Below are 17,656 nucleotides of genomic sequence, written 5' to 3'. Positions count from 1 at the left end.
ATTGTCTAAAGACTCTGAACATGAAGATATGAAATAGGAAACGATTGTTGGGTCCCCTGCAGCTTGGACACAAGCAACTCCTTTCTTTATGCATGTGTTGTATTTAATTTCAACAACATATTTGAATGAATTTCATCCTATCTAATCTGATGTAATTTTCTTCGCTGTAAGCATCAGCCAACAGACACAACACCAAATTTTCAACCAAATTGTGTCATCGAAACATTATTTAATATAGACATGACAGAGATTTCTCAAAACAGGAGAGGCGACAACTACAGGCAGCTTCAAACAAACACAGTCTTCTCATAACTTAGTCGAAATTTCTGGATATCTCCAAAGGGGTCTTCTCAGATCTCTATAAATTAAATGAGTAATATATATATATATATATATATATATATTTTAGATGATTACAGACAATCTGGATTTTGTTCCAGAAACAAAGCAACGTCACCATGGACATGTGTCAAATGGGCTGAATTCTAAATTAAAAAGTTTTGGAAAGAAGACCAGTTGGGGTCATCTTTATATTGTTTAATTAATCTATTAATCTAAGCAGTTAGACTCTTGGGGGGCAAGCTTTTTATGGATTCAAGCTATTCACACGAGCTAGTTGAAAAGCTAGAAGCTTGGAATGCGAAAATACAATCTTCATTACATCATGTAGTTCTGATTTTAAGATGGTTCATGAGCTATATAAGGCTTATATCATGAAAGTTTCTCTCTGCAAATCAAATCCTAGGGAGTGGAATATGGAGAAGCTAAGGATCCAGATCTTACCTTCTGTCTTCCTCCTTGTTTTTATCTTGCATTCAGGCCCAACCACATCTCAGGAAGTTGGTGAGACATTGTTGAGCCTGGAGAAAACCTAATGCCATTTAGTGTTTGATATGTGTAGCTAATTAACCTTTTTGATTTGTGGTGCTTGCAGAGGACGAGCAGGAATTTGATTATGTTGAAGGGAGTGGTAAAGGACCAGAACAATGGGGAGAAATTCATCCTGAATGGGCCTTGTGCAAGAATGGAGAAATGCAGTCTCCAATTGATCTCTTGAATAAGAGGGTGCAGATAGTGTCACATTTGGGGAGACTTAAGAGGAATTATAGGCCTTCCAATGCAACCATTAAGAATAGAGGCCATGACATAATGGTAAGGAAATTAACTTAGGGCCCATTTGGTTCGTGGGAATAGGGGTATGGAATGAGAATCCGAATCAGCCATTCCAATTTCAACTATTTGGTTGGGTGGAATAGGAACTTCATTCCCATTTCTGGTGGAATGGCCATTCCCTCCCCTTCCTTTGGGAATCAAATAGCATTTCAATTTCCTGTTTGAATCATACAGATCACAGGAATAGATCATTTCAATTTCAATTCTAAAAAAATTTTGATTTTGATTTCAATTCCCATTCTGTTTGCAAACGAAACAGACCCTTATTTCTTTATATGCATTTTATTAAGTACTTATGAAATCTCTTTAACCCAAACTCCTCTTAGGATCTTGGGGTAGAACATTCAGAGCCCAAGAGTACAAGATTTACAGCTCTATTGTACATGTTTCTGTCCTCTTAGGATCTTGGTGTAAAAAGTACACCCATGATGTTTTACACTAAACTGTGATTAGTGACTATTGTATTTTTGAAAAGTGTGATGTGATCAGTGTAAAGTTTTACATTGATAATCGATGTATAACTTTACATTGATGACATCTTACACTGATTTATAACATAAAACTTCACTCTATTTAAATGCACGTAAAACTAAATCGGAGTAGAATTTTATGTTGATCGGAGTACAATTTTATGTTGATCAATAAAATCCAACAATATAAATATTTACATCATTCTTGATTTACGCCAATTCCAAACACAGCCTTCAAATTGTTCTTTCTCCCAATGCTCGTCATATTGTTTGGTGAGATCATAAATTAGAATCGACATTTTTCATCATTTTTTCCATTGGTACGGCCAAAAAGTAGCAGAGTACAAAGAAAATTAAAACTTGTGAATAAAAAGGTTTGGAAGAGAAATATAAATATTATTTTGTTTAGTAGGTGTAAATCATCATATATGCACATGGAGACAAACCATCAAAATCACAAATAAGAAGCAAACACGTACGCAATTAATCTATCATCTCCAGCTACCCAAAACAGGCCTTGACTATCTTCTTCTGGGTTTGAGTTTTTCAACCAACCACCATGGAGTTTGGTTGGACCGACCTACTTTATCAAGAATACTTGTACAGATTTTATTATATATTAAAGCGTGAAGGAATCCAAATTATTTAACCTAACACGACCATTCCGATATGAAGACTTTATTCTATACAAAAGTAATATTTTTTCCAATTTCTCAGTTACACTTTTTTGAATTATTAATCTTAATTAAGGGGTCTGCAGATAATAGTAATAAATAATAATGATTTTTTTTTCTTTTGCCTATTTTCTTTGGGTTATGCTGCAGTTGAAGTGGGTGGATGGCGCAGGATGGATTGAAATCAACGGTACTCAATATGTGCTCCAACAGTGCCACTGGCACTCACCATCTGAGCACACCATTAATGGAAAGAGGTGATTTTCTTATCCTCTCTATCTCGAGATCGGCTTCGGTTCAAATATCGTTCGAACAGTTTCCAGCATTAGGAGCATTTCTGTATTTCTGTGTTTTATTTCATGGAGAGATATTTTCAATGCAAGGCTATAATGGGTGTTTAAACGGATTTTACATGGACTGAATCAAATTTTTTTTATCTCTACCAAAACTAATTAACTTGTATATCCATTTATTTACTGATTGAATCTGTAAACAAAGATTCAATCCATATAGATGCTTAATAACCATCAAATGGGTTGAAGGCAAATTGACCATATATATATATATATATATATATATGAACGTTTTCATATTTGGTATGGCAGATGTTTCTAGTCCATAGTCGGAACAGAACAGAAGTGGAAATACGACTCTCAATTTAATTACATTTTTACAGGTTCGACCTAGAAGTGCACATGGTTCACCAAAGCATCTCCGACAACAAGACTTCTGTGGTTGGAATTATGTACAAAATCGGACGACCTGATACGTTTCTATCTAAGGTAAACTGTACCCAATACAATAAGAAAATCTTTCTCTCTCTCTCTTTCTCTAAGGTAAACTGCTTTCTGTCTGTTATGATCAGATAATGGGATACATAAATAGCATAGCTGAAACAAAAGAAAAGGAGACAGTTGTGGGTGTGGTTGACCCAAAGAATATAAAGCTAGGTAGTAGGAAGTATTACAGATACATGGGCTCCCTCACAGTTCCTCCTTGCACTCAAGACGTGGTTTGGACCATTGTGAGAAAGGTATGTCTCCTATATATATTCATCATTCCACTCTCTATTACTTACTCTATATGTGGCTAATTAACTTGTTCATTCTAACCATTTCATTAATTTCTATATTATTACAATCTTTGTTTTCATCAGGTTAGGACGGTTTCAAGAGAACAAGTGCGGTTGCTGCGAGAGGCTGTTGATGATGTGAGTAGCTACTTATCCCTACTGATAGATACACACACTAGGATATCGAAATGCATGCCAGGAATTAATCAAAGACACAATATATATGCATACAGCATTCATATGCAACGCTCTTGCATTTCTAATTCTCACTACAGAAAATGCCGGACCCAATAGATATATGTGAAGTGCCTTTTATGGAGGAGTTGCATAAGGTCGTTGTTTTGTAGAATTAATTCTTTGAGCAAATACAGACAGGTTGTAGCAGAGAGCGTGGATATAGATAATTAAGTCCATATATGCACCAAAACAAGCTAGCATTAATTATACTAATCTGCTTATTGTGTTGATGCAACATATATAAAACTCAACTTAATTACTTTGATTAATTTGCTGAAGGATGCAGAAAATAATGCCAGACCAGTGCAACCAATTAATGGGCGTTCAATTCACCTCTATAGACCAAGGCTTCGCCTAGACAATTAATTAATTTGCTTGTATCAATTAATTTTTGTTATTGATTATGTCGACTCTTCTTCTCCTTCTTTTCTTATTCTTTGAAGGATTATGTATCTCACAGCCCATATGTGCTCTCTATATTTTTTTAATTAATAAAGATAAAAATTGGCTACAAATAAAGTATAGGCTCTTCACCCATACTCATCCTCAACAAAGAAAAAAAAACTTCAGGTACACAATGCAATACATGGTTTTTAAAAATGAACCGGTGACCGAACCGGTTAGGGGTCCGGTTACTGGTTCGAATGGTCCGACCGTTCAACCTGAATGGTCGGCCCATTCTGACAAAAAAATTAAAATAATTGGAAAACAATCAAAACCGTTTGAACAATTAACCAATCGGTTCAGCGGTTTGTTGACCAAAATCAACGGTTTTGGGGAAAAAAACGGTTTTGGGGGAAAACGAAACCAGTCAGGTGACCGTCCTGGTCCAATCCGGTTTTGAAAACCATGGTGCAATGTTCTAAAACTTGGGTAATGCCCATTTTTCTATAAACATCTTATAAATTTGAAAGAAAATTAAGGGTTTGTTTGGTTTGCAGGAATAGGGGTCTGAAATCGAAATCGGAATGGACTATTCCGATTCCAACTGTTTGGTTGGGTGGAATCGAAATCCCATTCTCATTCCTGCTGGAATGGCATTCCCCCATTTGAGGGAATGGCCATTCTCTGCCCCTCCCTTGGAAATGAAATCCCATTCCTACTGATTTTAATTTCCATTCTCATTTCTATCTGAACCAAACAGAATATGGGAATGGACTATTCCAATTCCGATTCTAAAGGATTTCGATTCCAATTCCAATTACAAACCAAACGGACCCTAAGAGTCCATTTCATTCATAGTCAAAACCAAAACCAGAATCGGAATTGGAAAGCTCTATTCCCATAATGTATTGATGAATTGAAATAGGAATTATAATCAACTTAAATGGGATGTCATTCATAAGGAATGAAGAGAGAATGGCCATCCCCTCAAATGGGGAATACTATTCCACCAAAAATGAAAATGGGATTGCGCAACCAAAGTACAGTTGGAATCAGAATAAAATCATAAACCATTCCGATTCCAGACCCCTATTCCCATGACCTAAACGGCCATGAATTAAAAGCTAACAATTAGACTAGTTTACTAAATCCATAATCTCAAGGTGGGCTCAGCAGCCTGGGCTGTTTTGGTAGCCTGCTGTGAATGACATTTAAACATGAATGTGAGTAAAACAGTATTTACACTCGACATTCTTTTAATTGAAAAGACAAATGAGGACCTGAATTCACTGAGGTGTCATATGCAGAGACTCCCAAAACAGCCTAGGCTGTTCTCTCTCCAAAACTGCCAAAATGATCTCCTTTTTTGCTTGTGCTTTAAAACCCAAATAGTTAAAAGTTCACGGTGCAGAAACGTAGATTAGTTGAGTTGGATCCCTGCAACTATGGCTCAGTTTGGCTCCAAAGAGTATAAATGCAAATTTGTAGAATGTAAAACCTTGTATTTTGTATATTTGCACTTTACAAATTTGCATTTAAACTCCTTCCAAACTGAGCCTAATGTTCTTGCTATCCTTGTCACATTCTCTTCATTCAAGCCAAATTTCTTAAACACATCCAAATAAACCCCAGTGGTTCCAAATTCCTCTACCCATGATCACCTCCTACATATCTCTCTCCATTCATGTCTGACAGATCTGATTCAGAATGTTTCAACTCCACAATGACTAGTATAGAGAAGTTCAGCAAAGCACAAACTCAAAGGCCACCATACACAAGACTTCTCCCAGCATATCGTGCAATAAGTATCCAGAAATTCTGGGTTGAACCCAAATCTGGTTCAGGTTTGGAATGTTAGAAACTGCGACCTATTGTATGATCCTACTATCTTTTCCTCAAAGATGCTAAACTTCTCAATGACAAACACCCAGCTCTTGGGCTGTGAGAATAACAAAACCCTTGACAGCTTGATGGGAGAAGAAGAGGGAAGAATGAGAGGGAGAGAGAGAGTTTAAACTAAATTGGATTTGGATTTGGAGTCCAAATGGCGTTAAATGTGAATTATCTTTACTTTTTGCATTCGAAGCTCTTGGCGTATGTGGCAAACTTTTATTGGAGGGTTCATGTAAAAGTTGGACCGAAGGGTCCATAGGATGTAAGCTCAAGAGAATGCACCCTGATGAAGGGTGATTTGGCACGACTTAGTAAAAAGAGGTCACGTGGATGCGATCTGCTCGAGGGGTGACAACTCAGCCAAAGGAACCCAGTCCGCAACAATTAGAGCTCGGGTATTTAGTCACCTCGGTCCAAAACCACCTCAGCATAAAGGCACCTAGACACCCAATCCAGTTCGGGGCTAAAGAACCGAAGTACCAGTTCGGAGCTAAAGAGCCGAAGCACCACATAATCGACTCCAGAAGCCACCCCAACGGACCCCAAATTTCTCGGGATCACGACGGGACTCATCCTCACTCCGCCTGAATCGGAGGAAAATGATAAACCTTATCAATTAACACATTACTCTCCTTCAAAAATAGAACAGATATTATCTACGCAGCCCAGAGATCCCGAAGCTTTTTCATAAGATCCATGACTACTCCACTATATATGGACATCAAACCCCAAGGCAAAGGTACGCGTGATTATTTACTCACTATCACTCAAGCATTCAAGTATTCAGCTCACATCCATAATATAGTACTGACTTAAGCATCAAAGTGACCTCATCGGGTTAGCCACCCCGGGTTCTCTGATCTATTATCTTGCAGCTTGGTCCAGCTCGCCATGCAATTGGTGTTCGGATCATCTTCCAGCTAGGAGTATCTAGATCGCGCACCATCAATTGGCGCCATCTGTGGGAACCGATCAAAAGGTCATCCCAATTTCAATTGTAGTTCTAGCTTTCGATTTATCTCAATTGATTCTTCCAGCAACACCGGGAAAAGCATCAAGATGAACGTCACCAGGGGGCAAGACTAGCAATCAACCTTCCCCCAACGTCCCACGGTATGCATTGGCCAGTTTACTATTCCCCTTACAGCTTCAGGGGTCCCGCCACTGTCCGTATCGCAGGGCACTACGCAAGTGAGCGTCCCGCTTCCCCCAGTGGGCATAACTTTCTCTGAGCCATCTGTGGTCCCCCCTGGGATCGATCACTCCCAATTCCATGACCTCGTTCAATGCATCCGCACAATACAGATATAGATGCAGCATGTCCAACAGTTCCAACAATATCAGCAATACTACCTATACCAGCAGTATCAGTAGTAGTTCCCATCACTATAGTCGAACCAGCAGCCAATTCCACCCCGGCACCCAGGGTTGCGCCAGGGCCAGAACCAGAATCGGCCTGGAACTAGCTACAACACTCACAGATCCCCCCATCGGAGTGAGGGGACCTCGCAGATGTCGGTTCCTCCCAGGGGTCAGGTTTCACCCCGTGGAAGGAGAGACGGTCTACACACTCCTCCAGTCTCACAAGGAAAATTTAGAAACATGCCCAAGGATAGTCAGCTAAACAGGGCCAATCCGGTGCGGCACTCCTAGTAGGAAAACAACGGATTGCGAGGAGATAACAACCAACTCGGAGTTCGAGGTGCGAACTCGAGATAGGACCCCTCGATGACACGTGTTAGCCGATGCGAACTCCATAACCAGGAGAACTCGGCAAGAAGAAACTAGGATCCACCTCACGACAATGTTCATAATGATGCCGAGATACCAGATCAGACCGAAGTCAGCAGCACCAACCATGAGCCAGTGAAGAAGTAGCAACGGCGACACCACAAGACACGTCGCTCCTTAGCCAGAAACAATCCGCCAACAAAGCCAAGACAACAAGTAGAGCGAGCTAAAGAAAAGGAAGAAGTGAGCTCGGTGGCAATGAAGATTGCGCCTCCATTGCTTTGCCGGTTATCTCCTCTGTCTCCCGAGCTCCTAGCAACCCCAATGCCAAGAGACTTCAAGGTACCCTCATTAGATAAGTATGACGGGTCGTTTGACCCCAACGATCATGTGGATTCATTCCACTCTCAGATGTACCTAGCTGGGGCAGACAAATCCTACATGTGTGTGGCCTTCTCCACTATGTTCGGGGGGGTAGTCCGAACCTGGTATTGGAACCTCGCGTCGGGTTCCATCAAAGGCTGGTCACAATTTGCCAATCTGTTTACTGCGCATTTCATTACCAGCAAGAAATGCCCGAAGTCGCAAAAAAGCCAACAAACTAGATAAAGCGCTTCAACGATACTTGCCTGCAGATATCGAACCTTGATCCAACGGTGCGACTCACTACGGCAAAGAAAGGAATCACCCATAAAGAGTTCAAGTGGCACATGATAACCAACAAACCAAAAGATATCACTGAGTTCCTTAAGTTAGCAAATCAGTTCATCGGTACCGAGGAGGAGATCAACCAAAAGATTGACAATCCACCAGCGAAAAAGAGGAAAAGAGAAAATGAAGGGACGAGCAAAGGTGGGAAGAAAAGAAAAAAGAGCAAATCCCCAAGCAAGGGAAGAAGCAAGTCAAAAAGCCGGTCCCCTTCGCGCGGGCACAAGACAGGTCGGCATTCCAGGACCCCGCCCGTGGAGAGAACAAACTATTCGCCTTTGAATGCTAAGTGAGGAGAGATCTTAATGGCTATTAAGGATTCCTCCTTCGTTAAATGGCCTCCCAGGTTAAGGGGAGACCCAGCAACAAGAAACCCAAATGTCTATTGCCATTCCACCGAGATCATGGACATAGCATAGAGAATTGCAGGAATCTCCGCGATGAGATCGAGGAACTTATCCGTCGCGGGTACCTAAAGAATTACATACTGCGAGAAGAGAGGGGACAAGCAGACCGACAGGGGGACCAGAGGAGGAATGGCCCCATGACCAGTAGATAGAATGAGCAGCCACCTCGATAACTGCCAGAGGAAAGGCCAGTCCGTGGAGTGATCAATGTGATCACTGGCGGGTCCATCATTGTCGGATGTACATCAGCAACTAGGAGGACCTCAGTCCGCGAATTCGAGAACGAAGGCGAAAATCCGTCAAAAGAACCTCGGCTTGAAGAACCGATCTACTTCATAGAGGACGATGCGTGGGGGATCCAGTACCCGCACGATGATGCTTTAGTAGTGAAGCTAAGGATCAACGACTTCGAGATGAAACGCATCTTAGTAGACTTAGGCAGTTCAGCAGACATACTCTTCAAGGAGACCTTCAACACATTACAGCTACAGCAGAGCGATCTGAAACCGGCAGATACACCTTTGATAGGGTTTAGTGACGAGGAGGTCATGCCTCTTGGTCGAATCACAATACCCGTGGAAGTCAGCACGTGGCCAAACATTGTTCGATTTGAGCACACGTTCTTGGTAGTCATGACTCCCTCCCCCTACAATGCGATAGTAAGTCGGCCTATCATGCACATTCCGTGTGCGATAGTGTCCACTTACTACTTAGCGATGAAGCTCCCAGCTGACTATGGGGTGAGAGTCATGCAAGGTGACTAGCTCGAATCCCGCAAGTGCTACGTGGCCGCCTTGAAAGGAAAAGCAAAGCTGACAAAGGACGTCAAACTCGAGCAACCGGCTAAGTATACCAACAAGCCAGCTACCCCAAACGACGAAATGGTCCACATACCAGCCTCTACCGCCGAACCATCCAAAACTCTTCAGATCGATGCCTCGACCAACGAACCACTTCGAACCCAGCTAGTAAGTTTCTTACTTGAAAATTTAGATATGCCCGAGATTGATCCAAAAATTATAACTCACAAGATTAATGTTGACTCTTTAGTCAGGCCAGTAAGACAAAAGAAACGGAACCTCACCCCGGAATGTTGGAGGGTAGTCGATGAGGTCGGAAAGCTTCTCGCGGCAGACTTCATCAGGGAAGTCCATTACCCGAGCTGGGCGGCCAACCTAGTTCTAGTGAAGAAGGCTAATGGCAAGTGGCGCATGTGCGTCGACTACACCAACCTGAACAGGCCCTACCCAAAAGACTATTTCCCGCTGCCCAAGATCGACTGCCTAGTGGATGCGACCTCAGGGCACGAGTTGCAGAGTTTTCTGGATGCCTATTTCGGTTACAACCAGATTATGATGGATCCCGCTAACGAAGACAAGACCGCTTTCATAACTAAGCTCGGGCTATATAGTTACAAGGTCATGCCCTTTGGATTGAAAAATGTTGGGGCAACATTCCAGTGCCTTATAAACAAAGTTTTCGAGCCATTGATTAGCAATAAAGTAGAATGTTATGTTGATGATATGGTCGTGAAGACCCAGTTTTCAAACTCTTTGTTGAATGATTTAAATGATATTTTTCAAATTTTAAGAAGATATAACATGAAATTAAATCCAAATATATGCATCTTTAGAGTCACTTCAAGTAAATTACTAGGCTATATAGTCAACCGACGTGGCATCGAGGCCAACCCAGAAAAAATAAAGGTGATCCTAGATATGAGACGACCTCAGAAAATAAAAGAAGTCTAGAGGCTGACTGGTCGGATAGCTGCCCTGAGCCGCTTCATGTCTAAATCGACATACCGATGCCTACCCTTTTTTAAATCTATAAAAAAGAGAAAGAACTTCGAATCGACCGAAGAGTGCCAGCTCGCTTTGAAAGAGCTGAAAAGGTACTTAAGTATCGCTCCAGTTTTAACTCGGCCTGAAGAAGGGGACGCGTTAAAACTATACCTCTCCGCAAACGACGAAGTAGTTAGTTCGGTACTGATCAAAGAAGTAGATCAGGTTGAATGACCCATCTACTATGTTAGTAAAGTTTTGCAGGATGCAAAGACTACGTATCCGAAGATTGAGAAACTAGCGTATGCGCTGTTCATAGCAGCCCAGAAACTTCACCCATACTTCTAGGCCCACACTATTGTTGTTCTCACCAACAAACCCCTGAGCCAGATTCTGCTTAAGCTTGAGGTATCTGAAAGATTAACGAAGTGGTCCATCAAGCTGAGCGAATACCATATTCGGTATGAGCCACGACCAGCAGTCAAAGCCCAGGTCTTGGCGGACTTCGTAGCAGAGTGCACATCCGGTGCAGTAACCCCCGATTTGACCGAGTTTGCCCACACGACGGGAGTGTCAACCAGTGCGGCACCAAGCCCAGTCAGAGTGGTACCGACCTGGGATGAGGAGCCCTGGATCCTCTACGTTGACGACTCATCCAACCAGCGGGGAAGCGGTGCAGGACTGATACTGTACGGCTCAAGCGAGGTGAAGCTGGAGTATGCTCTCCGGTTCGGATTTGAGGCATCGAACAACGAGGCAAAGTCTGAAGCGTTGATCGTCGGGCGGACCTTAGCAAAGGAAATGAAAGAAAAGCACCTCATCGTATCCAGTGATTCACAACTAGTGGTCAACCAAGTCACTGGCGAATACGAAGCCCGCGACCCAACCATGGCATCTTACCTAGCCAAAGTTAGAGATATCCTGCATAGCTTCATTTCCTGCTTTATCAAGCAAATTCTGTGGTCTGAGAACACTGAGGTTGATGCCTTCTCACGTCTAGGGAGCACGAGCGACAACACTACGCGAATTGTGTACATAGAGGACTTACCTCAGCCCAGCATTCTCGGGGGGGCAGAAGAGGTCGCTCCCGTGTCGCAAGCGGAACCGAGCTGGATCGACCCACTCGCTGGTTATCTGCTCCACGGAACCCTACCTGTAGAATGCAATGCGGCTCGAAGGGTAGAGCATCAGTCAGCCAAGTACGTCCTCATAGACGGGTAGTTATACAGAAGATCCTTTATGTTCCCTTACCTGCACTGCCTACAACCCTCAGAAGCTGAGCACGTACTTTGCGACACCCATGAAGGCTTGTGCGGTGGACACTTGAGGGTAGATCCCTTGCATAGAAAGTGTTAAGGCAAGGCTATTATTGGCCCACAATGAAGGCAGATGCACTCGAACTCATCAAAAAGTGTGACAAATGTCAGAGGCATGCAAATATCCACCACCAACCTGCTGCTGATTTGAAATACCACACCAGCCCGTGGCCCTTCGCGTAGTGGGGAATCAACATCCTTGGTCCTTTCCCGCCAGCAACAGGGCAGAGGAGGTTCTTGGTTGTAGCAGTAGATTATTTTACGAAGTGGGTGAAAGTTGAACCCCTGGTAACAATAAAACCCCGTAACATATAGAATTTCTTCTGGAAAAGCATAGAATGTCGCTTCAAACTACCCCAGGTGCTGATATCCGACAATGACAAGCAGTTCAAAGATGTTAAGTTTCAAAACTGGTGTGTCGAGATGGGGATCCAACAAAACTTCACCTCGGTGGCACACCCCCAAGCAAACGGACAAGCAGAAGTAACTAACAAGGCGATACTTCGCGGATTGAAAGCTCGCCTAGCTCGAGCAAAGGGATTGTGGGTGGACGAACTGCCTAGTGTCCTTTGAGCCTACTGAACTACTATCAAGACCGCGATGGGTGAGACCCCCTTCAACCTCACGTGTGGCACAGAGGCGGTGATCCCGGCAAAGATCGAGGTACTCACATTGCGATTTGAGGCCTATGATGAGGAAACAAATGATTACGAGCTCCGTACCAACCTGGACCTAGTAGAGGATGTGTGAGACCTGGCCTACATTCGGACCACGGCCTACCAGTAGAGAGTAGCTCAGTACTATAATGCCCGGGTCAGGAAACGATAGTTCCGTGTCGGTGACCTGGTTCCCTGGAAAGTTATGGTACTTGAGTCCGACGTAGGTAAGCTCGGACCAAACTGGAAAGGTTCATACCGTGTTCGAGGAAGGCACATATGAGCTCGAGACTTTGGAAATGAAGCAGGTACCTTGAGCATAGAACATCGAGAACCTAAGAAGGTACTACTTATGAGCACATGACTCCAAGGTAAAATTCCTCTAAGTACATGGGACCACCGAACTGGTCAAAAAAGACGATGGACTGGAGAGAGGACTGTGAGTCACTCTCGGAAGCCTAAGGGCTACGGTGCTGAGCTGACAAAAGATCTCGGCACTACAATAAGTCCTAGTTACCTCCTCGGCATAGGCAGACAAGTCCTACTCGCCTCTTCGGCATGGGCAAATAAGTCCTAGTCCCCTCCTCAACATAGGCGCAACGACTCCTAATCGCCTCTTCGGCTTGTGCAAGTAAGTAGCCCGTGCATAGACAGGTTGGGCATATACCCTACAGTGTCTATCCACCTAGGCGTACAACAATACAAGGTTATTCCTACCTAGAGTCCTGCTCGCTAGTTTGGTACTTCGGGACAACCGACACTTAGAAAAATTTTTACTTAGAAAGATTTTTGCACACATAAGACTTTTTGAATCATTATGCTTCATTAACAAAAAGTTCCGAGTACATAGAAACTATTACTATAACCGAACTTAGAGACCCGGGACATACACTATATATGGGGGGTCCAAGAAAAGAAGCATGTTCAAACATCAGATTTTCTAGAATCTCCTCCAGCAGGTAGGTCGATCTCCATGTGGTCCTCCTCCATGTCGTCTCGACTTGCCTCCTCTGACGGTCTTACTTCGAGAAGTTCGTCATCACTTTCTCCCTCGAAGGAGTCAGGTTTCTTGTCAGCCTACATCACCATCTCTGGAGTAATGGAAGACATGCAGATGGATCCGAGGTCGAGCTCGGGGAACTTCTGCCGCACCAACCACCTGCAAAGCTTGAAGCCCAATCGGTATGAGTCAGAACCGTACTCAACCAAGAGGTTGTGAAACTCGAGGGACTCCTTGAAATCCTTGATGGCACGATCTCTCTCTTGAATCATCGCTTCCTAAATTGCGGTGTCGAATATTTCGGTGCGCTCCTTGAACATTGCCTCAAGGTTTTCATTCTCCCGGTGGAGAGCTTCCTTCTCCCCCTTGAGCTTCTTCTTTTCCTCTCCGTCAGTAGTAGAATCAGCTCCTCCTAGCTCCGAGCTCCCTTTTTTGCCCTAAGAATTTCACCCCGAGCTAAGTCCAGCTCGCGGTAAATTTTCTGAGCATTCTCTTCGGCCTCCCGAGCTCACTTCAAGCGGATCTCAAATTGATAGACTAGCGAGTGGATAGAAAAGTTCACCTAAAAAAGAAAGCAAGTGTAAGTATCATTGACAAAAGGATAAGAAAATAAACGAAGAGGCAGGTTACTTACCACCATACAGTAGCTAGCTGCTCTTCCTCCGAGCTGACTTGTTGGCATATCAACCCACTCCACGACCTCCACGGGAAACACTACATCTTTGCTCTTAAGGAGCTCGAGCCTTTAAGTCATTATGTTTTCCTTTGCTGATGGGGGTTGAGGCTCAGGCACTGAAGTACCTTCAGGCTCGCGAGATGGAGTTTCCTCATCCTGATCTTCTTCTAGGTCAATGACCAGAGGCTAGGGACAAACCTCCTCCCCTAGAAGCTCGGCAGAGGTTGACACCCGTCATAGCTCCTGCAAAAGAGAAGAAAAAGAGAATTTTTTCCAGTCAACTACAAACTAAAGTAAGTGCGAAAAGAAAAAAGGGAGAAGTAATGTGTGTACCGAGGTAGAGGTCTACCAGGAGGACTCAGCCCAATTCACACAAGCTTCTCCTCGGCGAGGAAATCTTCCTTCTCAATGCCAAGGTCCCTCCAAGAATGGGTGACCGCCCTGGTCTCTACATCCAGCCTCACCCCGAGGTCCTTAATGGCCACTCACCAGTGAGTCGGGAATGGCCATCCTTCGGGATTCCAAACAAAAAAGTACCTTCTCTTCCAGGCCGATACCTTGTTCGGGTTACCGAACAGGACCTTGAACCCGAGGCGAGGTGAGATATAGTAGCTCTGTCAGGTGTTGCCGAACAAGCAAGAAGAATTTTTCTTAATGGAACAAATCGAGCTAAAGATGTCTAGAGTGAGAGGTCGGTTATACTCGTGGAAGAGCGAGGTCATACCAACAATAGTACAGATGGAGTTCGAGTGTAGTTGATCGATAGTGACGCTAAAAAACTTAATAATTTCTACGATGAAGGGGTGGAGCGGGAAGCGCAGCCCAGTTATGAGCTGCTCCTCAAAAATCGTGAGTTCATAATGGTCGTGGACCCAAGGGTACTGATCCAAAGGAATGCTGAAGACAAGAACATCAAGGAGACGGTAATGAGCTATTAAGGACAGCAACATGTTTGAGGTCATCGTGGAAGGGCCAAAGTTGTCCCGATCCCGACCTCGAGTATAAGACGAGACCCCCTCTCCGGAGGTCAGCTGCTCTACTTGAGGTTCGGGTCCCTCAAACCGAGATGGCCCAACGTCAGGTAAAGGTATTTCTCCTAAAAGGTTCAAAGAGGAGCTCTCTAGAGAAGAGCTAACCTCACCGGCGGGAGCTGAGGATCGCACATCGGCACCCCCGGGCTCACTAGAATCACTAAGTAACCTATCTATGCTAGCACTAGACATATTGGACAGGAAAAGGAGAAGGGAACAACTAGTGAAAGAAGACGAACTCACCAAAGAAGCGATAATGACCTCAAACACAAGGGGAGAGAATGGCGAGCTGAAGGACTCCAACGCAATATCAAGAAAGCTCAATTACACAATTTATGGCGAGGATAATGGGCCATTCAGCCCCTATTTATAATCCACCACATCCGGCAATCGACAATTGAGATCTATATGATCTGACGGCTCCCATGAAAACCGGTTGCACGCTACCCGAGGACAAAATCAGTTGAGCGTGCCCTTTGATGTCCGTGAAATTTATAAACAGTGTGATGTCTGCGTGTAACCGAGACGCGATTTGGGTCATTTCTAGTTGAGCCAGATGATTGAACAGGTTCGACCAACGGTCTGCCCTCCAAGTCACCTAAACTTCGTGCCAAATCCACCTGGACTCGTCATGAACTCCCCACGCCGAGTCAAGACCCCTGGCACGAGGAGTGGGGGGCAATTGATGAAGGGTGATTTGGCATGACCTAGTAAGAAGAGGTCACGTGGATGCAATCTGATCGAGGGGTGATAACTCAACCAAAGGAACCCAATCCGCAACAATTAGAGCTCGAGTATTCAGTCACTTTGGCCCAAAACCACCTCGACACCCAATCCAGTTCGGGGCTAAAGAACCGAAGTACCAGTTCGGAGCTAAAGAGCCGAAGCGCCACATAATCAACTCCAAAAGCCTCCCCAACAGACCCCGAATTTTTCGGGATCATTGACAGGACTCATCCTCACTCCGCCCGAATCGGAGGAAAACAATAAACCTTATCAACTGACACATTACTCTCCTTCAAAAACGTAACAGATCTTATCTATGCAGTCCAGAAATCCTAGAGCTTTTTCGTAAGATCCACGACTACTCCACTATATAAGGACATCAAACCCCAAGGCAAAGGTACATGCAATTATTTACTCACTAGCACTCAAGCATTCAAATATTCATCTTGCATCCATAATATAGTATTGACTTAAACATCGGAATGACCTCGCCGAGTTAGCCACCCTAAGTTCTCTGATATATTATCTTGCAACTTGGTCTACCTCGCAACACAACTAGTATTCGGATCATTTTCCAACTAGGAGTATCTATATCACGCACCATCACACCCTATTGAGCATAAGGATTATATAAATGTGGAATATCATCCACCGTTATAATTGTATTCCAAGCAAGAGCCCTGCATAACCGATCGAGGAGAAACGGCAATGGTATTATCTCCATCAATGGTGTTGCGGTTATCACCGTAGATTAATAATAATGTGATGAGCTTCCAATTGCAATTAATGTGTAGCCAATGAAGCAGCTTCATGTGATATATACTCCTTCCAAATTCTAATGGCACAGCCATCACCCATGATACCATATCTAGTCTACAACTGACCCAGTGGACCTCTACAAGAAGAAAAAGCAATTTACTGACAAGATCGGCTTCAGTCAGTGCAGGTCAATGCCCTCACCGTTCAAACAGCCTCTCCCTCTGCATTGTAAATATCTCTCCGTCAAATAAACTAATAAAGTACACAAGTTCGGAGATATTTCTAATACAAGGCTGTAATGGGTGTTTAAAAAGGCATCGGACAATCGAAGCTGAACTCCTTACAAAAACCCCAATGGGTTATGGATGTCATGTTAGTCAACTTCACATTTCTCTGTGAACCTTTTTACTTTGCTAACCTTTCACTTTGTGACAAATACCACTTGACCATTGCCCTTTTCTCTTAAACTGTAATTGACCAAAAGTACTAATTAATTTCATTTTCTCCAAATGAAACTAGTTAAAAATTACAAGAATCATTTTACAAGCATAGGAAAAGGAGACCGGATCTGCCCCTCACACATAGCGCCTCACACCAATCTCACAGGCACATCCCACTGTGAATTGGGAACATCTTTCGTACTTATATGTTATTATTAACGGGAGATGTTCCCAATGCACGATGAGATGTGCCCGTGAGGTCGTTGTGAGACGCCCTATGTGAGGAGAAGATCCCAATTCTAGAAAAAAAAAGTTTTTTTTTAATTATTGATTCATTTCACTCGCATGAATGTCTCTCTTCATCTTAAAACATAAAAAATATCCAATTCTTTCTCCAATAAATCAAGAAAAACCAAACCAAACTATAAATTTATATCTATCAAAAAGAAATCTCTACCATTTCATTTGAATTTTGAATTCAACCTAAAATCAACAAGGATCTATTAATGCAACTGAAAG

The 17,656-nt window shown here is 43.4% G+C and overlaps 1 protein-coding gene across 2 annotated transcripts; it reads left to right on the top strand.

The window, feature by feature from the left end:
* Nucleotides 1–609: 609 nt before the first annotated feature.
* Nucleotides 610–4,133, top strand: LOC104601281 (alpha carbonic anhydrase 7). 2 transcript variants are annotated; one of them, XM_088898820.1, is made up of 7 exons: nt 610–843; nt 935–1,152; nt 2,468–2,574; nt 2,994–3,099; nt 3,183–3,350; nt 3,474–3,527; nt 3,913–4,133. In XM_088898820.1, exons 1-7 carry the CDS (start codon nt 684–686, stop codon nt 3,982–3,984), a joined length of 885 nt encoding a protein of 294 aa, XP_088754946.1. In that variant the 5' UTR covers nt 610–683; the 3' UTR covers nt 3,985–4,133. The 2 variants fall into 2 exon arrangements, with proteins under 2 accessions (XP_088754946.1, XP_019053947.1); XM_019198402.2 differs by having other exon boundaries at nt 611–843; nt 3,906–4,133.
* The last annotated feature ends 13,523 nt before the right edge of the window (nt 4,134–17,656 follow it).

Source organism: Nelumbo nucifera, chromosome 2 (assembly GCF_055504915.1).
Source record: "Nelumbo nucifera cultivar China Antique chromosome 2, China Antique-T2T, whole genome shotgun sequence".
In the NCBI taxonomy this organism is placed as follows: Eukaryota; Viridiplantae; Streptophyta; class Magnoliopsida; order Proteales; family Nelumbonaceae; genus Nelumbo; species Nelumbo nucifera.
The sequence above is the reverse complement of the archived record's forward strand: the minus strand, read 5'-3'. Positions and strand labels throughout refer to the sequence as shown.

What these genes read in the sequence shown, in the direction of transcription:
- LOC104601281 (XM_019198402.2), top strand. Translation starts at nt 684, where the DNA reads ATGGTTCATGAGCTATATAAGGCTTATATCATGAAAGTTTCTCTCTGC. An exon ending in CACACCATTAATGGAAAGAG is followed by an intron (nt 2,575 to 2,993) that starts GTGATTTTCTTA and finishes ACATTTTTACAG; the next exon opens with GTTCGACCTAGAAGTGCACA. An exon ending in TTTGGACCATTGTGAGAAAG is followed by an intron (nt 3,351 to 3,473) that starts GTATGTCTCCTA and finishes TGTTTTCATCAG; the next exon opens with GTTAGGACGGTTTCAAGAGA.